The sequence below is a fragment of the Cynocephalus volans genome, chromosome 11 (genome assembly GCF_027409185.1).
Source record: "Cynocephalus volans isolate mCynVol1 chromosome 11, mCynVol1.pri, whole genome shotgun sequence".
NCBI lineage: Eukaryota > Metazoa > Chordata > Mammalia > Dermoptera > Cynocephalidae > Cynocephalus > Cynocephalus volans.
The window spans coordinates 60,488,606-60,514,434 of NC_084470.1; the positions used below are offsets into that span (position 1 = coordinate 60,488,606).

General features: G+C 54.7%; 1 protein-coding gene across 6 annotated transcripts in view; it reads right to left on the reverse strand.

The window, feature by feature from the left end:
- The window catches only part of CACNA2D2 (calcium voltage-gated channel auxiliary subunit alpha2delta 2), a 132,527-nt gene that overhangs the window by 29,377 nt on the left and 77,321 nt on the right, over positions 1 to 25,829 (reverse strand). For all 6 annotated transcript variants that reach the window (XM_063115462.1, XM_063115461.1, XM_063115460.1 and 3 more), the window contains one exon: positions 2,635 to 2,694. In XM_063115462.1, the coding sequence (XP_062971532.1) occupies positions 2,635 to 2,694 (60 nt within the window). The remainder of the gene's footprint in view (positions 1 to 2,634; positions 2,695 to 25,829) is intronic.

Here is a 25,829-nt window from a genome sequence, read left to right on the forward strand (position 1 = left end):
AGGCTCAGCTGGCCCTGTGGTCAGTGCTGCCTGTGCTCACACCCACAGCTGGAGACATCTCAGGTCAAGCTGGGGTGTGGGGGGGGCCTACCACATCCCACTCTTGCCTCATCTCAGGACAGAAACACCCAGAGACGTGCCCACATTCTCGCCAACTTGGCACCCATATAGCCTGCTGTGTGGCCTGACTCTTTCACATGCCATGTCTGAGCTGACAGGCTGCACCAACTTTGCCAAATGGGGAAATGGAAGCCCTTGCCTGAGTCCCACAGGGACTATGACCCAGGGTGCAGGTAGTGGGTCTTCACGCAGCATCTGTCTCAGCATCCCTTGGATGTCCCTGAGACCTGGTCCGTCCTTCCTGGCAGGCCTACTTGCTGCCCACCCTGGCTGGGAAAATCTGTTCCTGCCTCAGGGAATGGCTGAAATTCAGGGATCGGGGTCTGGCAGGACAGCCCTGGAAATCTTGGGTTTTCTGCACAGTTAGGAAGAGAAAAGAGGTTTGGGGCTGAGGTAGCCTTTTTGTCTCCCTGTTTGGGGCCTGGATGGGGAGACAGAGAAAGTCAGACTAAGAGTGGGTCTTTTCTTTCCCTTATTCCCTGATTCCTTCACTTGCCAGCCTGTGCCATACCTATACTGGGGGGTGGGGAGGAAGCCGATATGTCAGGAACAAATGAAGGGGTAGAGCAGAGTGCAGGGTGCTGGTGCTTAGAGGATGAGAGAGCAGCCCCATTGGGAAGGGACAGAGGAGCTGGGTCTCCAGGAGGAACAGAGGGCATCCCAGGCAGAAAGATAAGCACGAGCAAAGGCCCAGCGGCAGGAAAGGCCTGGAGTGAAGTGTTCTGTGTGTGCAGCAGGGAGGAGGTGTGAGGAGCAAGGCTGGGAAGGAAGGCAGGAGCGGCCAGACCCTGGGGCTTTGAGTGCAGGATCAGGGCTGGGCCTCACAGGCGGAGCTGCCAGAGCAGGGGTGCCTGGAGGCTGGGGCATGGTCTGAGTGGGTAGTGAGAGCCAGTGGCTGCTTCCATGCCTATTTCTGATCAAGGGCTGAGGAGGGACAGGGGCCCAGTGATGGGTGGTAGTGCTGGAGCGGGGAGGGAGAAGGGTCAGTCCCCAGGCTCCTGGGGAGGGGGACTGGTTTAGGGAGTTGCTAGCTCATTTATTTATTCGCCTAAAAAAAAGCCATCTGTTATTCCCCATCCAACGTGAATCCCCTACGGGGAGCACCCAGCACCTACCAGGCAGGTGTGTGAGTGAGGTGGGGCAGGCTGAGGGTGGTCGGGGGGTAGGGGACTGAGGAGGAGGAACAGGTTTAGGGTCCTAGATCACAGGCATGAACCTGGCACCTGTCAGCCCAGCTATGAATCTCTGCCACCCATAGGTAATCTCAGGTAGCTCTAACCACTCTGTGCCTCAGTTTTCTCATCAGGTAAGTAGGGATAATAACTCTTTTTTTTTTCCTTTTGTTTGTGAAAATGGAAGTCAGCTTTTATTCAGAAATACCAGTGACCTGAGAAGTGATATGAAGCTAACCCATCTGTCCAGTAAACCTGAAGGCGAATGCCAGGCTAAAGCCATCTCAAAAACTCAGGTTTACAGAAGGATTTTTTTTTTTTTTTTTTTTTTTTTTTTAGGGATAATAACTCTGCCTACTACCTGGGGCTGACATGCCTTGCTGTGCCTGGCCCAGAACTGGAGTGAATCAAGGGTCTGCCCCCACTCTCACCCTCCTTACCAGTCCCTGGGTCCAAGGGGGCAGCTCTTGGTGTTATGACCTGTCCACCCCTCCTCGTGTTTAGCATGGAGACCACCAGGAGGCATGGCCTAGACACCTGAGCAGCTGTGGAGGACACAGGAGCGTTGCCAGCTGGTCTGGTCCCTGAGGGTTCCATCGCTGGGGCTTGGCACTGGGGCTTCCCTGAGTCTGGGAGGAACCCTGCCTTAGTCTTATGCTGGCCTGACAGGAAGGGGGCAGGTATATCCAGCCCCAGGCATCCAGCTCAGATAAAATCAAACACAGCAACAAATTGGCGAGGGCAACCCAGGCCTGAGGCTGGGGTTAGCAGGGCCCTCTGATCTCAGCAGCTTGCACCTTTGCTCCAAGAAGTCTGAGCTCCTTCTGAGCTCTCATGGTGGAAGAAGAGGCCTTTGTGACTGTGGCAGCCTGGCCCCCTGAGCCCAGCCTGAGGGCCTCCTGGGAGGACAGGCTGCTGTTCAGGGAAGTTGGTGAAGGGGATTCAGTCTCATCCCAGCATCTCTTCCTGGTCACTGTATTAAAGTCTCTGACAAGTCCTGAAGTCAAGAGGCCTCTTTGACCCAGTGGTTCTCCAAGAATCTGGGCACCTCCTTTGGGGAACACCACTTTGAGTAGCCTTTCCACTCACAGGCAACCCCCTGACTCCTCTGGAGTGAAATGGGGGCTCATATCTATACCGCGTGTCCCAGCACTGAGAGGGAGCCTGGAATACTTGCTGAATGTTGAACAAAGGCTTCTGGCTTTACTCCACAGACCCCTCAGTGTCCCTCCAGTGTGTCTGGGTAGCCACCCTCCCTCTCCCCTCTCCTGTATTCACATCCACCCTTGCTGGGGGTGGGCATGCCCTAGGCAGGTGCTGTGGAGGGTGCTGCAGTCCTTACTTTGATGTTGTCCTGCCAGTGGTGGGCTTTCTGGAAGTTCTCCGCAGCATCGGCCAATCTCTGAGGGACAGAGCACAGGAAGGTCAGAGGCTGTGAAAGGCTGCCTGCCCCAAGCCAACCCCAAAGCCTTCTCCATCCCCAGCACCCCCTGGGGTCAGGCCAGCTCAGGAACTCCCTTTTCCTCATCCCACCAGGCATCTCCATGGGACTCCCTGTACTTTGGCTCAGCAGTGTCTCTTGTCCAGAGGATGGCAGGGGGACCCCAGGACTCGGCCAAGCCCTAGTGCCACTCTGTACCCCCTACAAACAAGTGTCACCCTAGAGCCAAGAGGAAGCCCCTCCCCAGCCAGGTGTGAACCATCACAAATTACAAAATGCCTCGCCAATGCTCTGACTCTACCCCCCAGCCTGCCCAGGGCCTGGCAAGAGGTGCCCACAGCCTACCTCAACCTACCTAGGCCCACTGTCCCTCTCCCAGGCCTCCTGGGCCCCTTCCCACAGGCCTCCCAAGCCCTCTGTCTACATGAGCCTAGTCTGTCCTCTGGGGCTGGTTCCAGTGGCCTCCTCCAGGGAAGCCCTTGTGCCTATGAGCAGAGAATGCCCCTTTTAGAGCATAGCTGTGAGCCTGTCCATCCCACGCCTGTACCCAGGCATGCTCTGAGCCAACTATGCTGATTTGTGGAGGTAGGGCAGACCCAGCCCTGCTTCTCACCGTCACAGTCCAGAGGGGAAACTGACACATAACTGGCAGAACACCCAGGGCAGGAGCAGCTGAGGTGCGGGAAGCTGCGTGCTGTGGGAACTCGGGATGTCAGGGAAGGCTTGCTGGAGGAGGTGCCGGGACCCGGCCACCCTCTGGGCCTGAACTTGGGCATCTAGAGGTTCATAGTTGGCACTTCCCATGTCCCTCCAGGAAGTCTTGGGGTTCCCAAGGATAAAACTGAGTCTGGCCTTTTGGGGCCTCCTGCAGAGCTGAGCGCAGTAACATCCAATTAATTATAATGACAACTATCACCACGAGCTGGCCACCTACTGCATGCCCAACCCTCCCCAAGCCAGTGACACGAGCACCTGTTACCATTTACAGTGTGCCTGACATGGGGCTGTTATGTCCCCTCCTCAAATGAGGATACCCAGGCACCGAGATGGCAAGCAGCCTGCCCCAAATCCCACAGTGCGTCTGGGTTAGGCTGGGGCCCTGGGCTCAGCCCTCATCACAGCATTTGCCCTGCTCAGCCCATGGTCAAAGTCCAAAGGCCCCCCTCTGTGGGGCCCACCACACCCAGTGAGGAGGGTGCTCTGGATCCTCACCCCGTCCCATCCCATCCACCTGGGGGTAGAGCAGTAGGGTCCTGCCCCCAGGCCTACAGCCCTACTCAGAAGGCCCTGGCCCCATGGTATTCAGGACACCTCACCCCCATCTTCCAGTCCAGGCCTGATGTGGCACATAGGCCCCAAGGGGAGATTCTAATAAAGCCTGAACAGAGAGAAGGGGGTAAGGCGGGACCTCCATGTGGAGCTGTGACATGCACTCTCCTGGGGAGGGTGTCACCCCTGGCAATTAGAGGGGCTGAGGAGAGCTGTCCCCACTACCACTGGGCTTGCCTCCCCGTCCTTAGGCCAACAGCTCTGAATGGTGGGAAGGCTACGAGACTGGGGGCCCAGGGGCGGGGTGAGAAAGTGCCTCTTGGAGTCAAACCCTTTCATCCTCCCATTGCTGAGCCCTTCCTAGCTTCCACCTCCTCCTTTGTGGGCTCGGTCCTCCATCCACCCTTTATCGCAGGGCCTGCTTAGGTCGGACCCACACCCTCCTCTGCCTCCCTAACCCAGCCCCTTGCACTCCAGGGGTTTCAGGGACCATAGGTCTCTGCTCCATGAAGCTTCCCATGTCTTGCTTCCAATCCTGGCCCCTCCTGAGCTCCTGAACACTTCTCTGGGACAACCATCAGACCCACCTGAGCTCATACCACCCGCTCTTGGAACAGGCCCATCTACCTTGGGACCTCTCCTTCCTACATTCCACCCTTGGTATCATTCAAACTACCTCCTGTTTATCCCCCAGCTCAAGCTCTGTCCTGCCCCAAGAACCTGCATCCTCTCCTGTCCTCCTTCATATATTCTCCACACAACACCTAGAACCTTATCTCAAAACATATATCTGATCACAGTCCCCTGCCCCTAACCGTTCAGTAGCTCCCTATTGCTCTGCATATAAAAGACAAAGCTTTCTTGAGGCCTTGTAGGGGCCACCTGTGCTTGATTGCTGTCCTTCCTTTTCTATCCTCTAGGCGTAAACCACAAATATCCCCCAACTCCAACCTTCTAGGGTGGGGGAGGACCCCAAGTCATAAGCCTGCAGTGTCCTTCCACAGAGGACATTATCGTGTGACACCTAAGGTTAACAACACTTGTCACACATGTTAACTGCACCAGGCTCCAAGGTCAGCACTTGGCCTGGAGGATCTGTAAAGCCTAGCAAGGTAGCCCCTAAGGACTGGTCAGTCACTGTTCCCCCTTTCCTTACCCTGTGACCCAGTACCTTTCTGGGGACCCTGGATCTTCCTCAGAGTGGGGCTGGAGCCCGTGTGGAGCTCCACTGAGGCCACTGCTCTTCACAGTGGTTGAGGTTGGGGCAGAGTGTGGAAACCACATTGGGTCTCCTGCTATAGGAAAGCCACCAGGTTGATGGGGTTGCAGACACCAAATTGACACTAGTGGACGTCTCCAAACTGGGCCATGACCCTGAAGAACTGTCCTCTCCCACCGCTACCTGCACCTCTGGCCAGGGGGTGTCAGCTCCTTTGCCCTCTCAGGGCTCAGCTCTGACCCTGGGATTCACAGGCCCAGGAACACGCGGGCTGCAGGCCCCTCCGGCCCCCTAGGTGAGCAGATGAGGTGAGGGTGATGAAGAGAGGGAGGGCCCATCCCCCAGCCTCCTTGAGCCCATGCAGTCCCATGGGCTTGAGGGCCCAGGTCAGCCCGCTGACTCGTGAATAACGGAGTCGCAATAGCCACAGCAAAAGGATTACTTTTAATCCTCAGTAACGATCAAGCCATTATTATTTTTTCAGTGTTACAGATCAATCAGCCCATCCCCGGGCGCTGGACGTGTGGGAACTGCTAAGCAGACAGGCCTGGTGGTGCGGAAGGAAGGGCTGAGGCGGCCCGACAGAGTGGAGCGGGCAGGCTGCGGCTGCATGTGCTCCTACCAGGCCGGAAGGTGAGAGGGCTGGGACAACCCCTCTGTTCATGAGGGGCCCTGAGCAGGGATCACAGCCTGGACCCCGGAGCCTTGACCTGGGTTCAAAGCCCAGGTTCCTTGAGCAATGGCTTCACCCCTCTGGCCCTCAATGTCTTGCCTAAAAACTGGAGATAGTAATTGTACCCACTTAGAAGGTGGGTAGGTTCTTGGCAGGCCCCTTCCTGTAACCCCCAGCAGCTGCCCATAGGCAGCTAGTCCCTGGAGGTTTCTCTTGCTGGCTCTTGCCCACCTCTGAGCCTTCCTCTGTTATCTATTCTCTCTGCCTGGTCAGCTCTATCAGACTGTATCACCTCCTCTGGAAGCTTCCTTTTGCCCTGTCCAGCCCTGGGCTTCCCCTCCCCTCTGCCAGGCAGGACATGTCCTGAGACAGGGATCTCCAAGCTTAGCTCCACCTGCTGGGTCCAGAGCCTTGGGCTCTTGTTCCCATAGAGTCCACAACAGTCAGGCCTGCTCAGGGATGAATGGGAGACCATACCCACCCTGCCGCAAAGTTTATCCTCCCAGCACTTCCCTCCCACCTCTCTGGGTCCTTCTGGTAGCTTGGGGACAAGCAGCATGGAGAAGGAAACTGAGGTCCAGAGATGAGGGGTGAACCTACCAGGACGCCTAGCGGGGCAGGACAGAGTTGGGGTCACGGCTTGGTCCTGTCTCCAGGTCGCCTGCCTGCCTGGGGGAGATGTGCTCCATTCTTAGCTCTGACTCTCAGTGCCTGTCCCCTGGGAGTGACTCCCTGCTCAGGCTCTGGGCTCTGCTCTTGGAGCCACCTGTAGTCTGGTTCTCCTGCTGCCAGGCCCTGCATATGCTGCTCCCTCCCCGTTCCCTCCTGCCAGACTCTTCTAGCCAGACTCACTCCCTCACCCTCCAGGCTTTCTCCTTCTAGCTACTCCCTGACACCTGCCAAACCACCCCATCCCCACCACAGTGCCCACGGAACCCTCTGCTGTGTCTGCTTTCCCCCTTGAACTCTGAGCATGGTGGGGGCAGTGTCTCGTGGCCTTTTACAGTAACCTCACCATGGGCACACAGTAGGCGCACAATGAATACCTGCTAAATCAAGGTAAGGGCGTCTATGGACCTGTGTGGAAGCCTGGGTTTGAGTCTGGCTCTGCCTGCCAGCTGTGTGACTCTAGGTGTGTGTTTTTACCTCTCTGAGCCTCTTTTCCTCACCATCCTGGGGGTGAGCGCTGCCTATGAGGATGCTGCTGCTATGAAGTCACTGATGGTGCCTCACTGGGCCTGCGAATGTCCCCATCATGACCATGGCATTGGAGGGAACCGCAGTGGGATTGTGGAGCCGGGCTGCTCACAGCCAAGTCCATCACAATAACAGCAGGCATTTCAGAGGCAATTAGAGAGTTTCACTTAACAATCAATTTCCCTCAGCTCTGGAAACCATTCTTACAGGAAAAGGCAAGAAAGAGGAGGCCTGGTAGTGCTTGGGGCTGGGGACAATACCACAGATACCTTCAAATTTCACTAAGTTAAACATCTTTCAATTTTGGTGAAGCTGAGACAGACAATGACTTGAGATAAGGGGCCCGGGGCCATGGTAGGTGCCCCTCAGAGGCTGACACCTGGAGGGCAAGGCCCCCTGCGTGCTGGGAGGGGAGGGGCTTGGGCACTGGGGGCTGCAGCCCTCAGGCGTTCCCGTCCTCTCAGAGAGCCCACTCCTCCCGCCAGGCTGGGTGCTCCCCACTTCTCCTTGGCTCCCTGTCCTTACTCTCTCACCTGGGAGCCCCTCCCCCAGTGCTGGCAGCCTGAAAGGGCATGAGGGGCAAGTGCCCATCAAACAGGACTTGTTCTGTACAGCCCAGAGGGAAAGACTGAGTTTTTGAGTTTTAATTGGTTATAGCTACTCCTGCTTCCTAGAGGATAAGAAAAGTTTAGAATAAAAGGCCCTGAACCCAAGGGGTACAGGATGTTGAGATCTGGGGCACTGGGGCTGAGCCGAGCAGAAGCTGTGATGGACGGGGAGCTCTGAGATGGAGGCTGGGGGCAGCGAGCCCAGAGCAAAGTCGCAGCACCAAGGAGATATCCTGAGAACACTGCTGGAGGGTTGCAAAGAAGGTAACAATGACAGGAGAACACCAGACACTGCCCACACCTACCCTAGGCGAGGGCATCACCAACTGGTACGGTTACTCCAACACCAAGTGAGAGGCTGGGCTGCCCTCTGCCCCCTCCCCCAAACCAGATGCCTGAGAAGTTTTTGTCCCTTCCTTTTACAGCTGAGGTGACTGAGGTTCAGAGCATTAGAGCCACGGCCTCAGGCTCCTGGTGAGGAAGTGTAGAGGGGGCATCAAACCCAGCCAGGTCTACCTGACGCCAAAGCCCAGCAGTGGAGGACAGTGAACATCCCAGGGAGGAAGCCAGGTCTGGCCAGGTGGGGCGTGGCTGGTTGGGCTCAGCAGCCTCCCCTCCCCCTACTGGTTCCTTTGCTCTTTCCCAGGTGAGGGGATCAGTAACTGGTCTTCCCAATGCTGGCCCAAGCCCATTCCCCAACCTTGGTGTTGCTGGGTCCTGACCTGGGAGGGGGTGAGCGCCAGGGTGACCAATAACCCTGCCCAGCCCAGCACTGCTGCCATGGCTACCCTTCTTCCCTCCCTGCCTGTGAGCCCTGTAGTAGCTCTGTACTGTGCACTGATAGATACTAAATACAGATTTCCAATTTCCAGAGCTGTTATGGTCTAATGAGTAAATAATATACATATTTAAAACTGTCTAAAAACATATCTGCATAATTAAAATATCTGCATGATAATGAAGCAAGATGCAGCTCAGCAAGGAGGGAGCTGGAGTCCCAGGGCTGACAATAGGGGCAGAAGTGCAGGAGGCTTTGGGGGGTCTTGGTCCTGTGGGTCTCTCCTTCTGCTGCCTTGGCATTGAGTGGGCATTTGTCCATCCTCCCACCACCTGCTCCAATCAGGTACATCCACACTGAGAGATCAGGACAATCCCAACCCAGCCCTATCCTCACACAACTTGTGGTCTGGGGGAGGTGTATATGTGGTTGTACAGGGCCTACTATGTGAGTGATGGCGCCTCAAGGACTCTTTGCCGCTATCCGATGCTCAGAGCACAGATTCACTACCACCTTCTGAGGGATCCCTTTTGCTGGGTTCTGAGGGATGAAGAGGTACACTGGATGGGCAGAGCGGGCTGCCCAGGATCCAAGACTTACTCACGGTGGGTGATTGAGACACTCCGGTGGCTGCGCTGTCTCATTGGGTATGCTGCCGACACCAGCCCTTCCCCCTTCCCTCACCCCTTGCTGCACCCACGCTGGTCACACTTGGCTCCTGTCCCATAACATATCTTAAGGTGAACACCCACTCTTTCTGTATTAACTCTGCTTCCAGCTTAAAGAAATCTACCACAAGAACAATGAAAAACAAACCCTCAAACCCCAGACCAAAATTCCAGCAACAAATCACTGTAAGGAAAATAGACACTCTTGGCACAGAGGGAGCCACAGGGGAGGCTGTCACGTGAGGCCCTCACCGCTGTTGGCAGCGACAGGCTCCCTGACCTTTTCCCTCACCGGCCGCACACGTCCTCCACAAGCTGATAAAAAAAATTAGTAAAATGGACTTTTTTTTTTTTTTTCTAAAAAGGTCAGGATACATGTAACAGGGAAAAACTCATTCACGTTGTGGTTTCCCTCTGCAGGGGGGCAGCTGCCTCTCCACCCCTGGGCCTGGGCTTGCTCGCTCCCTGTGGGCACCACAGGCTTGGTTATTGATTCCTGTGCCCTCTTGGTCCTACCTGGAAGGGGCAGTCTGTGTTTTAATTTCCCAGGAAGAATATGAAGAAGTGAGGGGTGGCCTGTGATGGAGATGGGGAGGGCAAGACCATGACCAACCAGGGTTGGGGAACCTGGTATCCCAGAGGCTTGAATTTCAAACCAGGCAGCATTTCCCAGAACATCCTGGCTCCCAAGGATGGTTGCTATATTATATTTTACCCAGAGAGGACACCTAAAAAATCCCACTCTCTCCTGTTACCAGTATGTTACCGAAAAGCAGCCTTTTTTTTTTTTTTTAAAAGATGACCGGTAAGGGGATCTTAACCCTTGACTTGGTGTTGTCAGCACCACACTCAGCCAGTGAGCGAACCGGCCATCCCTGTATAGGATCCGAACCCATGGCCTTGGTGTTATCAGCACCGCACTCTCCCGAGTGAGCCACGGGCCGGCCCTCAAAAAGTAGACCTTTTAACATCAAGAGGAGGAAGGCTATGAGCTCTGAGACACTCAGGTGCTGCAAAGGAGGTGAATAAAGTGGCACTCACAGGTGATAACAAATTCCACTGGCTTCACTGCTTTAGCTTTATTTATTTTTTATTTTTTAGATTTTTTTTTATTAGTATATTCATTGCCACAAATCATACTTATTCTTTATGTCCCTTATCCAATCTCCCCCCTTCCCTAACCCCCTCCCCGCTCTAATAACCATAGACTTGTTCTCTCCATCTGATAGATTAACTGTTCCTCTGTTGGTTTATTGCCTAGATGATCTGTCCAGTACTGAGACAGGTGTGATCACGTCCTACCCTATTATTGTAAATCAGATGCTTCTTCTATTACTCTGGAGTGTGCTTTGTGGAGAAAGAGGACCTCTTTTTTTTTTTTCTGGTTTTTGTTGGTGCCTCTCCTTGTGTCAGTGTAGATGAGAGTCTGGTGTGCCATCTGCACAGTGGCTGTGACTGCTGCTATAGAGACTAGCCACTTTTGCGGCAGCCATGGCGATGGTGGTGGCAATGGTGGGCTATGTGCGTGAAAATGGTGTTTTTGGTGTGCTGTTTACCTGGTTGCGGCTGGGTTCAGCTTCCCCCAGATCCACGCCTCAAGGCCCCGGGGGGACCCCCACTGCTTTAGCTTTAAACTGGAACCACGATCAATACGGAAAGAGTGAGTCGGCTGTGTCATGGGACAGGAGCCAAATGTGTCCAGCGAGAACAGAGTGAGGGGCAAGGAAAGGGGCCTCTGTGGCTGGGCAGAACATTTGCAGGGGCCAGCTTGAATTTACAAACTAGTTTTCAGGAACTGCAGGTGAAGCGATAGGGAACCTGTCACTTCCTCTTCCACAGCAGGTGAAGCCCGCCCTCTGGAGATTTCAACTCTGGTAGGAGGCTGCTTCAGGAGGGGGTGAGTGTGGGCCTGCACAGCCACATGCTTGGGGGCTATAGTCTCTACCCTGCCCAGTCACTGCTGCTGCTCTTGGGCCCCTTGTTGAGCACTTATAATAGGTGTCCCAATGGGAAATAAACCAATAAATCCAATAAACAGCTTTAGGTCCATGTTTGGGCTGTGGCTCCAGAGTCTAGCTGTATGGAGGCACCTGTCCCCAAAGCACTTCTAGCTGAGGGCTGTGCCATGTGGACTCTGAGGCTGCTGGGGCTCGTTCCAAGGTACTGACCTGCCCAGCCTAATCCCTCAGGGGCTCAAATGAATGAGAACTGAGCAACCCAGCTGGCACCCCTCCTCGGACCCCAGCATGAACCCCACACATCTCCTCAGGTAAATCAGTCCCTGGCTTGCCAGGTGGAATTTCTCATAATTTTATCACTTTTCCTCCCTCTGAATCATGACACAATTCATCAACGTTTCTCTCATCATTAAAAAAGACCACGCAAGGCTGGCTAGATAGCTCAGTTGGTTAGAGTGTGGTGCTGATAACCACAAGGTCAAGGGTTCAGATCCCCTTACTGGCCAGATGCCAAAAACAAAACAAAACAACAAAAAAGAGCATGTAGATAGCATCAGGTGTTGGCCACTCTCTGATTAGGGGAGCAGGATGACGTGTCATTATCTGAGTGCACCAAGGAACACATCGCTGCCTCCTGTCCCCTCATCAGGCCAGATCTTAGAGACAGACACGTGTGGACAAAGGTGTGCATGTTTGTGTGTGACAATGCCCCCCCACCCCTGCCACAGAGGCTAGGAGGCCTGAGTTCTGAGGCTTGGCAACTGAGCCAGCACCTAACTTTGGGAGTGTTGCCCTCACCTTTCTGGATCTCGATTTCTCTCCTGTATGATGGGGACCAGAACCCACTCAGCCCTCCCAAGGCTGTGGGGATGTGGACGGAGAGAGAGCAGGGCATGTACAGAGCAGGATATGGACTCACTTTGGACACTGGAGATATAGCCCCAGGACCTGGGTTGTTCTTTCTCTTGCCCCACCCCAGGAGCCTCCTGACTGGTCCCCCCAACCTCGAATTCTCTCTTGGGCCTTCTGACATTGGCTTGACCTTGTCAAGCTTGTGCCAATGGGCTGCACCTCTCCTCAGCACCACCTTTGCTGGGAGCTGTTGTCCACTGGCCCCCAGTATCCCAGCCTGGCCTCCAGTCTGGTTCTGCCTCAGACAGGTATCCAGGGCCTGTTTGAGTGTTCTTCTCATCCAATCCCATCCAAGCTGGGCCATCACTTCCCCAAGGTCACCTCTTGGAAACCTCTCCTTTCTGAAGTCCCTACTCCTGTGACCCCTTCTCACCTTCTGGACTAGGCCTCTCCAGGCCCCCCAACCCAACATCAGACCCCCACCCAAGTTGTATGGCATGGGATCATCTGCCCAGGTCCCCATACCTCATGACTCCCTCACAAGCCTCTGCACCCCCGTCTTAGCTCCTGTGGCCTGCCCATGCTTCCTCAATGCCCTGACCATGCCTCTCTTCCTATTGTCTTCCTTTACAGGGCCCTGCCAACCTCACCACTTGTACACTGCACTGATTGAACTCTGCCTTCCTGCTATGCTCAGGTTCGTAGCCTTGTTTGTGCCATTCCCTAAAGCCTGGACTGCCCTTCCTCTTCCGCTCCCCTGGCCTGCTCCCCTTCATCCTTTAGGAACCAATGCTCATCCTCCTCCAGGAAGCCTGGTGCCCTGCTGGGCTCTGTTCCAGAGTCCCTTGTGGGGCTTCCATCACTATGAGTGTGTATGTGTCTGACTCCCTCCTAGATGTGGTTGCTTGAGGGCAGGCACTTGATTCATGGGTCTGTGTGGCCCCAGTGCCAGGCACAGAAGTGCTAAGTGGCCTCAGGCTCCCATCATGGCCAATAGGCAGGGGACGGATCAGGAGGTGCCCTCAAGGACATGCCGGCTTACCGGCCTTGGGTTTCCTTGGAATGCACATGGAAGAGACCAGGCCAGAGTGGTGCTGATGACAGAGAACAGGGATCCAAGATGGTACAGGGGTGAAGGTGTGGGTGGGATGAGGCTGAGTCTAAGTACAGGCCTCCCTGGATGCCTCATATAGAGGGGCCCAAGGGGCTGCCTTTGGGGTCTGAACTGCTGATGTCTGCTTGGCAACCCCACTCTGGATGTTGTGAAAATGTCACCCACTAGCTCCACCCAGCTGCTGCCAAGTCAGCATTGAAATGATCAGGAAGCAAAATCCACTGGGGCTTTGCTGGAATGAGAAGCTGGAGGTGGTGGACATGAGTGCCTCATCTGCTCACATGAGCCAGGAGTTGAATCCCTGGGGAGTTCGGCACTCCCTGCCCTGTCCCCAGACTAATGTATTCTTTTTTTTTTTTTTTTTTTTTTTTAAAGATGACCAGTAAGGGGATCTTAACCCTTGACTTGGTGTTGTCAGCACCACGCTCAGCCAGTGAGCTAACCGGCCATCCATATATGGGATCCGAACCTGGGGCCTTGGTGTTATCAGCACCGCACTCTCCCGAGTGAGCCACGGGCCGGCCCGACTAGTGTATTTTTGACATACCCCAACATCCTCCTCCAAGAAGCCTTCTCAGATGGCTCTATGCCCTACCATGGCTCAGGGATAGGACATGGGAGGGTGGCAATTTCCATGGTTGATGCGACCCTCCCTCCTTCCTGTCAACAAATGTCTACTGAGCACCTGCTGTGTGCCTGGCCTGTGCAGGCATGAGCAGGTCAGTGAGCAGTACAGACATAACTCCGCTCTCCTGTGGTATGCCATTAGCAAGTTCTTTAAGTCCCACCTAACTTCTTCCCACTGCAATTCAGTCCCACTGTCCAGAGCACAGAACTTGGTAGAGGCCTCTGCAGTAAGAGCTACCTGGGGTGGCAACTTCACTGGCAGAATTTAGGGTGTGAGGAAGCCCCTGTGCTGTGGAACGTGTTCCCACCTGAAAGCTGAGCCTGAGCCCCCCACTCTAACTAGAACAGCAGAGCCCAAGCCCTTGCCTGGCCTCCACGCTCCCTTCCCACGATGTTATTTTTATACTTTTTCCTAAAACATAGCTCGAGCAGGCCCTTCTCGACTCTATTAACATTAGGATCTAATCAGTAATCAGGCAGCTCATAATTTTCTGATTAGCTCTGATTAGGCCCAACCTCAGGAGGAGTGGGACAGTGAAGAGGGAGGCAGGGCTGGAGGGGCACCAGGATGTGCCTGAGGGTGCACTTGTCGGGCTGGGGGTGGACAGCAGAGGGGAAGAGCCCCTGGCCCCATTGTTGCCTGTCCTGGGAAGGGACGTAGAGTGGAGTCATGGGTTACACTGTGTCAGAGGGGTTGCAGGGGTCAGAGAGCAAGGGCAGCAGGGGAGGGGCCCTAGCCCACTTTGGCAACAGGAACTCCAGGGTAGGTTAACTTTCAGCACCATGGACAGAGGTGTGTGGGGGGCCGGGGGGAGAGCAGGGTGGCTGGGTTTGGGCACTGACCTGGGTCCCACCCTGCTTAGGCCCCCCCTAGATTGCACTCCAGGAATAATCCCACATATAGCCTTGAATAATAGTGACAGCGACAGAGAGGGTGGGCCTGCTAAGAGCGCTGTAACATGTGACCTTGGACATGGAGAACTGGCCCCGGCCACTTCCGCTGAGTACACCACAAGCAGAACCTGCCTTGATGACATTACCTTTAATGTGGAGACCATGAGATCAGGGCCCCACTGGCCCCACTGCACAATGTAGGAGCTGAGGCCTGGAGAGACTGCCCAGGCCACAGTGCCAGTTAGGTACAGAACCTGGATCTGTACTGAGGCCAGGGCCAGATCTCCTCCCTGCCCAAGGTCCTGATTGTCACCTCTGCATCACATATTCAGATGGAACCATGGTGCTGACCAAACCAGATCTCCTAGGCCTGCCACTCGTGGGCCCTGACCCTTGGCTGACCATTGAGCCCCCCACCCTAATCCACTGCCCTTCCCCACAGGCCCAGGCTCCATGGAACTACATCCTGGAGCCCTGGTCAGATCAGGGTCAGAGTGGCCCTGCCCCTGCCCCTGGTCTGGGATTACAGGTTTCTACCCCTTGTCAGATGCAACCATCAGGTGACCTCTGATAAAATGCACGAGCTCGATGGAGGAGATGTGCACAGCTAATGCCATGCAAATTGGCACGGAGGCAATCAGCCTGACTCTAAAAGCTGCCCCAGCGGCCGCAGGCTGGCTCATTGTCTTTTCTGTCAATTTGCATCTCATTACCCAGAAGGCTGTGCTCACCGGAGGTTAAAAGAAAAAGAGAACCAAGTAAGCCCCATGCATCCTGCCTCCAGCTAGGGCACAGCCCACTAGTGGGGCTGGGCTGCCTGGTGGACTGCCCCAAGAGGTACACTTTACAGGGATCCCTGCCAGCCCTATCACCCCAGTCACCACTGACATTACCCCTGCCACCACCAGAATGTTACTCCCATCATCATCATCATCACCATCCTGTCATTATTGTTGTTCCCCCCTTAACCACCGCCAACATCCCCATGTTCACTGCCAACATTACTCCATTTCCACAACCTCTGTTACCCCATCATTACTGCCAACATTACCCTCATCACCGTCACCAACACCACCATTACCTCCATCATCATTGCTAATGTTACTCCCATCACCATCCACCACCATTGTCAGCTCCACTACCAACATCACCCCATCACCATCTTTACTGCCACTGTCACCTTCATGACTGCCACCACTATAACTATCACCCCACTGTGCCACCTCTGCTAGCTCCTCATATCTCCCAGGGACCACCACCACTTTACTGCCCTCACTGCTACCTGCGCCATCACCTCTGCATCCCTGAGAAAAGTCTAGTAAACAGACAGAGACCACTCACTCTTCACCTTTCTCTGCCCATTGCCCTCCAGCATCATCAGAGGGTTAGGGAACCTGTAAATAAATGACTCAGTGACCAGAGACCTCATAACCAATCCAAATCTGGCCTGGATGCTGGTGCTTGAACCTAGGTGCCTCAGAAAGGAAGCCTTTAAGGCCAGAGGGTGGAGTGGGGTTCTTGTCCACTCTGGAAGAGCCCCCTGGAGAGAGTGGAGCTTAGTTTACTTCCCTGGTTCTAGCAGGACCTGGGGCTGGGCTGAAAGAGATCGGAGGCCACAGTGCCCCATGGGGGCAGAGCCAGGAGCTGTGTGTGTGATATGGACGACTGATGCTGCTTTCTGAATCTTGATTACCTCATCTCTAAAATGGGGCTTCTAACAGTCCTGATCTCATAAGACTGTGTGAGGAGGAAGGTAGACAGCGAGAGGAGAATGGTGAGATGGGCTGCTCAAAGGGCACATAAATCCTGTGGGAGAAGACTGTGGTCAGACTAAGCAGGGAGGGCATTGGGAAGAGGGGGCAACAGACAAAACATGAAGGGCAAGGCCAGACGAAGCGGAGAGGGAAAGCAATTCTAAGTGGGAGCCTTGGGAGGGGAAGTGGGAATGAACAGGCTTCTCTGTGGGGAGGACAGTTGAAGCCAGGGCAGCTGGTACATGCCTTTACTCCTCTTGAGCCTCCCCTGACCCAAGGAAATATGACCCAGGTGTTTGTGTCCACCAGCATGGACAAGCCTCTTCTGCAGGACATTGTTTCATTATTCGCACCTTGCTTCACATGCATGCTGTCTTGAAGCCCCACGAGGCCCAATCATTATTCCCATTCCATTGACAAGGACACCAAGGCTCAGAGAAGGTGAATCACTTGCCAAAGACCACACAGTGATAAAATGGCAGAGCTCAAACTGGAATCCAACTTGTCCACGACAAGGCTGGGCTCTGACCACTCCTTGCCTCTCTGGAAAGCAAGACTGAGAGAAGAGGCTGGACCAAGATGAAGTCAGGGCTCCCCACAGAGGCCACACAAGACAGTGGGAACTGGAGCCAGATCTTTCCACCCAGGCTGTCCCTCTACTGGGTGTGGATGCCCAAGACCCCACCCTGTTGCTGCCCACAAGCTTTGGTGGCAGCAGCATAGGCAAGACCCAGGACATAAAGCTAGGCACCGGCTTGCCCAGGGGCAATTCTGTGGCCCAGGCAGAGGTGATGGGCAGACAAAGGCCTGGAGGTGGAGGGCAGTGTGGGCACAGCCTGGTTGCCAGGTGGAAACGCCCAGGGTAAAAGCCGCTCTGAATACTGGCTGCATCCTGCTGCTGCAATCAGCCTCGACACTTGGTTATTATGAGGAGTAAAGGCGGCCGGCGGGACAGCTGGAGCCGTGGTGACAACATTTAAGGCGTTTGTCAGAGCTGTGGGACATGGACTGCCAGGCGCTAATGGCTTCTGCTTGCTGCTGCCAAGTGAGAGGAGGGCGGGCAGGCGGAGGCGGCCTTGCTCCTGCCTGGGCCCCGTGCCCACCCCAAGCTGCGTGGCCGCTCCACGACAGGTAGGACCCACCTGGGTCTTACAGATGCCTAGCAACGGCCACAGAGACATGCACCAGCTGGAGAGGGTGGGGTGGCAGCCATGCAGCACGTGACTGCCTATTTGGGCCATCACTGCCACTTCACTTCCATTCAGACTGTGGTCCCTGTACACTGGGATGAGGGTCTAGGAGTAGCTCTCTACCATGCCATCTCCCAGGAAAGGGACTCCTGAATCCCAGCTGGCTCAGCCCCTGATCTCAGCCCTTTAAGTTGGACTCTGTGTGGGAGAGACCCTTCCAGTGATGAACCCACACTGGACTCAAATCCGCCCTGACCAAGTGACTTCAGTTTTCCTGGCCTCAGCTTTCCTCCCTGTAAAATGTGAAAATGGTACCATCCACCCAAGGAGCCACTTGCTCTGCCCCAGCACTGCTCATTAATATTAATCCCTATAGCAGCCCCTACAAAGCAGGTCTTATTCCTACTCCATTTTGCAGATGAGGAAACTGAGACTCAAAGATGGTCACTCAGTTTGCCTGCTGTCACAGCTCTCTGAGGGCAGGGTGGGGGGTTGACCCTGAGGCCTTGTCACCAAGTCTTCTTCCCCTACTCACTGATTAGCCTGCAAGACACCCGGAGCCCCCCGTGAGGAGGAAATGGGCTGGCTGTGGATCAGAGAGCATGAAATGGGGAAACACCATGTGGCTGGTGGTGGGATCCAGGGAGGAGACCTGGTCCCCTCAAACATATCCCATGGCAAGCCAGACTGGGCTTCCATGGGGTGTTGACCTCAGTGTCTCATTTCCTCTCATTAGAACACAAAACACTGGGTCTCCTTTTTTCCTTTGGCCTTCCAGAGGCTCACAGTCAACTTTAGGCTCAACTAGACCAAGTGCCTGGTCCTCAGGCTGATTACTTTGGCCCTGTCATCATTCATATTCTGTTTTATTGGATGTGCTTTTGTGAAGAGCTATTCAACACTTTGCCAAATGAGCTGGGGAATAAATCAAATTAAACTATCTCCATCTACTCCACCATCCTCAACAGCTGAGCAGGGTGGGTGCTCTGTGAGGCTGGATTGACTGTGGAGCCCTGCTCTGAGCCACCACCCAACAACGGGCAGGTTGGCATCTGGCAGGCGCAGCCGTCTCCTTGGAAAACGAGACGCTTCTTACCGAGATAACGAATCACTCCATTTAGATCCAAATTAACCTCCCCAATTACCCCATTTTCTACCACATTTCACTAGATCGAAATCCCCTTCCGTCCGCACAGTCACGTGCCCTGCCCCTCCTTGCTCCTGGGTCACGTGCATGCCAAAGCCAGGCCAGCTCCACAGCCCAGCCAGGCCAGCAGGCACCCTCCCTCAATGGTCACGTTTTCCTTCTCTTTCTTTTTTTGCGGGGGTGAGTTTGGGGGTGGGGGGAGTGGGAAGCTTGATGCAGCTGCCACTCTGAGGAGTGGGAATTTTTATTTTATTTTTTTTAGCTCATTCTTTGAAATAAGGATGCAATATGGGATCAATTTTTGATGACAGTGAAGTAAAAGGGGAAAATAGTAGCAATTTTCTCTTCTGAACATGCCCTATTTAATGGAAGGATGTCACGGTGGAGTTTTATCCAGAGGAAAGAGGGTCTGGTTCCCAGGGACACTTGGTCAATCAGAGATGCCTAGCACAATCTCAGTCTAGGGGTGGCTGGGCACTCCCTTCCTGGTTTCCCAGCATACACTATTAGGGTGGCTGCCAGGGCCCAGAACTTGGGGTGGGGAGAGGCCGAGCTTCCATCTCCCCTCGCTGGGCACCAGGGTGGACCCCTCCTGCACTGTGCTCTGCTGGTCTAAGCCTGTATCAGGATTCTAGAGCTGGGACCCCAGGGAATCTGGTGTTAATTAGGGTTATAAAATCCTGCCTAGCTGCTGCTGCTGCCTTTGTGTTAAACCTAGGAAGCTGAGCTTCCTAGGAAGTTGGCCGGAGCTGGTGGACGGTGAAAGGGGGAGGGGACAGAACTGAATCCTGAATTGGCAGGACTAGGGGCAGTAAGGGCATCCAGCTCCTGTCTCAAGGCTCAGGAAGGAGGATGGGAGTGAGGAAGGGGGTCGGGGGGAGTGTTTCTCAGAGGACACTGCAGGAGGAACTGCCACACCCTTCATGCCCCCCTTCAAAGGCAATTAACTAGAGGCAGACCTGGGCTGTGTGGAGTCAGGAGGCCTCCGGACCCAGCCCTGCAGGAATCTTGAGGCCCCCGCTGGGTAGGTGGGGGTGTTTCCCTGCTCTAAGTTGCCCCATGTGATATTAAATTCCCCAGGCTGAATGGACCACAGGCCAGGGTTCTGGCTGCCAGGGCCACATCTCCACCATGAAGTCCACCCCTCTAGTCAAATTAACCATGGAGCCCGTTGAAACCAGAGGCACTCCCACAGTGGCTAAGCAGCACCCTGGCCAACCTTGACCTATCCCTCCTGAGGTCCAGTCCCCTCTGGCTATTTGTCTTCCAAGGCCTCCTTCACCTTGCAGCACAGGGACTGGAGATAGAAATGAGTTAGAACCAGTCCTCAAAGGACCATGCAGCACAGCTACAGACATCTCATTCACATATACACACAGTCACGCCAGGGGGTTCTTGACCCACAAACACAGCACATGCTGATGCCAAACCCTTACAGGCCTACACAGAGCTTATGGTTACAAAGACACCCAGCCATACATCCACATAAGCATGGCCTCAGCCCAGGTACAGTCCTTACAGTCAAGGACTTTCGCTTCACACAGGGAGAAAAACACTGGGCTCCCTGAAGTCTTTTCCCACCAACCATCCATGGATTCTCTAAACACACAAATAACTCAGATCCCCAAAAGTGACCTTCTGGAGTCCTGATCATGAGGTCAAAGCAGAGCTGGCAAGAATAGGCCCATTGTCTCCTCTGGGTTTCTCCACGAAACAGAAGCCAAGGGGCAGGGCAGCCCCCACTCCAAAATTTCTGCAGTTTCTGGGAGGGGTGGCGGGCTGGGCCTCTCATCCCAGTGCCTGCCTGTCAACAGATGCTGCTGAAAGCCACGCCCATCACCTCCCTCCCTTCCTCGGCTGCGTCCGGGCCTCTGAAATAATTAGCAATTCTGCTCGACAAAACGCTGGCCCGATGGGATAATAAACTCCAACATCTGTCAGAAGAGTGAGCTCCTATGGAATTGCCAAGAGAAACATTTTTCTCCTCATTCAATTCACATTTAAATCGAAAATAACCCCTCCAAGTCTGTGCAAGGCTGGCGGCGGGGGGCTCTGTGAGCCCACAAGCTGTTCCTGGGCCTGCAAAGAGGCTCGGACGAGAGGCGATCACTCACTCAAATTAACAAATCATTTTATTTAGAAATGAAGAGAATTTGTAAGTGATGGATGGCTTCAGAGTTGCTGAGGAGAAGGGAAGGCCAGCCATTGGCCCTGCTGTCACACAGGATGGGCAGCCCCACATCCCTCCAGCAGAAAGGCCTCCTGGAGAACACTGGTCATGAGAGCCTGCACTCCCCACCTTCACCACCTTCTGTGTGAGAGGCAGGCTAGGAATCATGTTGCCATTCTGTGGTGGGACACTGAGAGCCAATGAGATGCCCAAGGTCTCCAGCTGCTCCTGCTGGCCTGAGAAGGACACAGCCTCCACCGTGAGGGAGCCCAGCCAGAGCTGGCTCTGACGAAGAAGCAGTCTCCTGGGCCTGCAATTCCACCTCTGGGCTCCAGGAGGTGCTGTGCAGAGAGGCCAGAGCCCTGTGTGAGGGTTGGGTTTGGCTATGGACAAGCCTTGTCAATACAATTACACTCCTGAAATAGGAGTCCTGGAGGCCTGAGTTCCAGGCCTAGGGCTGCAGAGTCACCACCTGTACAATGAAGGATATAGACTTGGACTGCCAAAGGCCCTCCCAAACTATGAGGGCCTCTGAAGACTGGGTACCAAATACTGATAAATGAAAAAAAAAAAAAAAGATTGTGATAGCAAGCCCTAGTCCTGACCAGAATCCCCCTTGGGGTTCCCATAGTGTCCATCATACCCCTCCCTCAGGACTCCTGCAGTGCCTGTATGTCCCCATCAGGTCCCCTCTTCCAGGCTCCCATAGTGCCTCCTGTGTGCCCCTCATCAAGGATTTCACTGCTCTGTCCTGCAATTTCCCAACAGGCTGTGCACTCTCTGAGGCAGGGACAACATTGTTTTTTTCCATCCCAGAGGTCCAGTGCCATTACTTGGTACCTATTTGGTGAATAAATGAATGAAGGGATGAATGTTAGGACCTTGGCTGCACAGTCACTCAAATGCTTTAGACAGGGACTGGATAAATGTCTGCTGGTTATGATATACTCTCCCACCTCCATGCTTTTGCACATACCATTCCCTCTTCCTGGAATGCTGTTCTCCTCCCTCCTCTGCCTGACCAGCAATTATTTCTGACTTTTTACTGCCCAGTTGAGTTGTCCTCTGCTCTGGGCCTCTTCCTGCTTACCTCATCCTGCTCTGCACCTGTCACAGCCATGGTTGCTGCAGGGCAAGCACCAAGCTGCTTTACTGGCCAGTCTGGACCAGGTTTTCTTGAGGTCATATTGGGGCCTGATTCCTCCATACCCTCCTTGGGCCAGGGCTTGGCCTGTGGGGGGCCTAGGGCGTGGCCCACATCTGAGAGCTTCCCAGTTGTGAATGTCAGGAGCTGCTGAAACAAACCCCGAAATGCGGCACAAGAGGAAAGATTACCGGGAAGGTGGGGGAGGATGAGATAGAGCCAGGATTGTTGGGGCTGGCAGTAGAGACCTGGCTGAGACCTTTATTTCTCCTATAGGTCACCTTTGTGTATGAGGCCCTGGGAAATGTTTCTCCTCCCCAAACCGTTATGGCCACGAACTTGAGGGGCTCCATTGTAGGGAGGCCCTTGATATGCTTGCTGATTTGGAGTCCTCTACAGTGGGCTCCAAGATGCCCCTGCTGAGTGGGAAGCAGACAGGAATGGGGGTGCTCTGAAAACCCCAGTGCTCTGTGCTGGGCCCTGTGGGCTCTGCAGAGAAGAGTGGAGGAAACCACCACACAAGTGGTGTGGCCACATTGAACCTAGATGGGAACTTTGGAGATTTGGGTCCCAGCTGGAGCTGTGCAGCCATGGTGTGGTTTTGGGCAAGTCCCTTTTCCTTTCTGAGCCTCAATTTCCCAGTCTGTAAAATAGAGATCTTCATCCTGGACCTACCCAGGTGCAATGGCTCTTGGCAGGGGCAGGGTTTGGCAGTGGGGAGGGGAGACCTCAGAGATCCTCAGGAAGCTGTGTCCCTGGTGGGGAGATGGGGCTCAAACCCTGAGCCAGGAGGAAGGTCTGTTTTCTCCTCCTCACACCATCACCCCTGCCTGGGCCCCAGGTTTGCATTTGTGAACATGGGGAGGGTGCTGACAGCCTCTCCTTGCCTCCCTGCTTTGTTTGTCCTCTGGCACTCCCCCACCCCCGACAGCTCATTACAAATCCTCACATTACTTGTCCTCTGCTTCCCGTCTGTACCACAAGGTCCCTGAGGGCAGGACCAGGTCTGCCTCTGTCACTGTACAGTCCCTAGCAACCAGCTCAGGGCCTGGCACAAGTAGACATGCAGTGTGTACTCGGGGAGCGGATGGGTGAGTGGAGCCTGGCAGCATGCGTTTCAAGGAGATGCCCTGAGGTAGAAGGAAGAGCCCCCATCCCTGACTGTATCAGGTTTGGAAATTAACAGCCCTATGCAGAAGCCAGCCAGGAGGAGATGCAGTGCTATGAGAGGCAGGATCATAATTTTGTCCTATCAGCGGGAAGAGGCTGCAGCCTCCTACCCCGGGGGGGATGCACAGGCTCCTCCCCTGTGATCACACCCATCCTGCCATCTCCAGAGCCACACAGTACCTGCAGAGGAGGTGGGCATGGCCTGGGGCTCTGCACAGGGCACTGGTTGGAGGTAGAAGCAGCGCAGGGCCAAGAAGATAAAAAGGGCAGTGAGAACCTTGAATACCAGAGCCTTTGGGGACTTGGAAGGGGGCCTGGCCTCTGGAGTGGGAGACTTGCAACCTGTTGGGGGGCATCTTAGAGTGGGACACAGGATGTCCCTGGATGAGTCTGCGAGTTTATGTGGGGCTTCCTGGTCTGTGCCTGGAAGCACTAAGATGGAGGTGCTCAGTCTGTAGAGGAGTTGGGGAGGTGAGAAGAACATGTGGAAGTGGCAACTCAGTCCCTGTCTCCTGGGCCTGAGAGGACTTATGGGAGAGGGACTCTAAGCCTAAGTTCTCTAGAGGTGCAGCCAAGGAAATAGGCTTAGGCTTTAGCAAGATGGATCATGGTCTGACATAGGAAGAACTTCCAGACATTTAGTGGGCTCTGACTCTGAAATGCTGACTTGAGGACATGGTGGCATCTCCCTCCAGAGTCAGGGATAGGCTAAAGGGTCATTGTCTGGGGGAGGGAGATGGGCCAACCCCGCTCCAGCCCCATAATTAGAGATGCTGTTCTTGTTCCCTGATGTCAAGGACCCGTGTCTTGGTATCCCTAGGGCTCTGATCTTGTGAGCCAGGACTTAACCTTGTGCCCCTGAGCTGAGTTGGGAACTCTACATGTAAAGCACTGGTGACCTAGTTGGTGACTTTAAGGCCCATGACACCAACCCTGGGCTGCATCTTGCCTGGTGAGTAACCCTGTGGGCACTTCCCCAACCTGTGATCAGTGGCCTCAGGAGTGACCCTGAGGCCACCAGAATTAACAGCACCCTCATGGGAAAGTGAGGCCCCTTCCACTAGGAGAAATCCCAGCCTGTTTAATGGGCATGTGCTGTGGCCTCGAGTGATTGTGCGGGACATGGTAAGAGCACATGCCAGGCCCGCAGGAGCTGGTCCCATTCCCTTCATCTGGCAGCAACACCCAGGGTTGGAGTCCTGGTGGGGAAGCCACACAGGGTGGCACAGGGTAGAGGGCGGCCAGCAGCCTCCCTAGGGCCAGGCCCTGGTTCCCGGGTTCCCCATGGAGACCCAGGGAGGCCTGACCTCCATTCCTTCCCCCATCTCTCCATCTAAGAGAAAAATCACAGGGAAGCAAACCTTGCGAGGAGAAAGGAAAATGTTTTTAATTAAAAGTTTAAGACAATTCACATCCCAAGGGAGTCAGTCGCAGCAAGAGAAGGCGGGCAGCCGGTGGGGAAAGTGGGGAGAGAGTGGGAAAGTAGGCCATGTCAGCAAGGGCTCTGAGCCCAGTCCTTCCAGCTGCTGAACCGGGGTCCACCACTGCATCAGGCTCTGAGCCACACAGGGCCCTCTGTGCAGAGGTGGACTCAGCAGCCTTGGGTGCTCCATCTGGGGAATGGGTGGGCAGCTCAGCAGCGAAGGCTGGGCTAAAACGGCTTAAACTGCTATGCTGCTCCCTCTGCCTGGCCCTGCCTCTCATGAAAGAAGGACGAGGTTAGTGCTTCCTGGCTGGAGCTGTCAGGCTTGGTCAGAGCCAAGGCCTGGGCCACATGTGACTGACTGGGGGGCTCGACATGCACCCTGTCCACAGTTCACTGCCCCAAGCAGCCCCTGCATGACAGCTGGAAAAGACCCTGTTTAGGGTGGAAGGTCATGGGGACTTGGGGTGGTCCACCTGCTGTGGGATGTTGTCTGACAGGCTGGGGTGGGCAGATAGGTCATAATGAGGATCACTGAGGTTCCTATTAGCCAAGTGTTTGCTGCATGCCCAGTAACAGGCTCATCCCATCCATGCACAGCCACGTATGCTGAGTAGAGGCCATCCTGGTGTCCTACCCCCTTGCTCCTGACTACTCACCCAAGCCTACATGCCACACACATGCTTGCCACATGCCAGGCTATGGGTGGACAATGCCATTTAGTATCTCATTAGTTAAACCCAGCTTGGGCCTGAGCAGTCCTGGATGTGAGCAGGGTGCATGAGTGCTTCTGTGGCAGGGCTCAGTCAGGCCTGCGCCATCCCTTTCTCCTGGCACTGGGAGGGTTCTGACACCCTCAGTCCTGGCTCACTGACCTCCATCTACTCACCAGGCTCTGGAGCCGGGACAGTGTCAGGGTATGTGTTTCAGTGCACGTGGGGCCCTGTGTGCAGGGCCAGGGCCAGAGCGGACCTGTGAGGTAGCCCCACACCCAGAAGTCTTCCTCCACCCCATCCCCTCCTACCCTTTCCTGGGAAAAGAAAAAAGCAAGGGGAAAATACGACAGATGCAATATTTTGCAAAATGAGCTAATTACATGGTAGTCACACAGGCAGATGAGATTAGTAGAAGAATATTTGATAAAAAGAGGCCCAGGTATGCCCATGGGTGGTGGGAAAGGTCACTGTCATCATCGGGACATTGTGGAGCCTGGGCCAGGGGGAGCGGGGGCTGTGATCCTC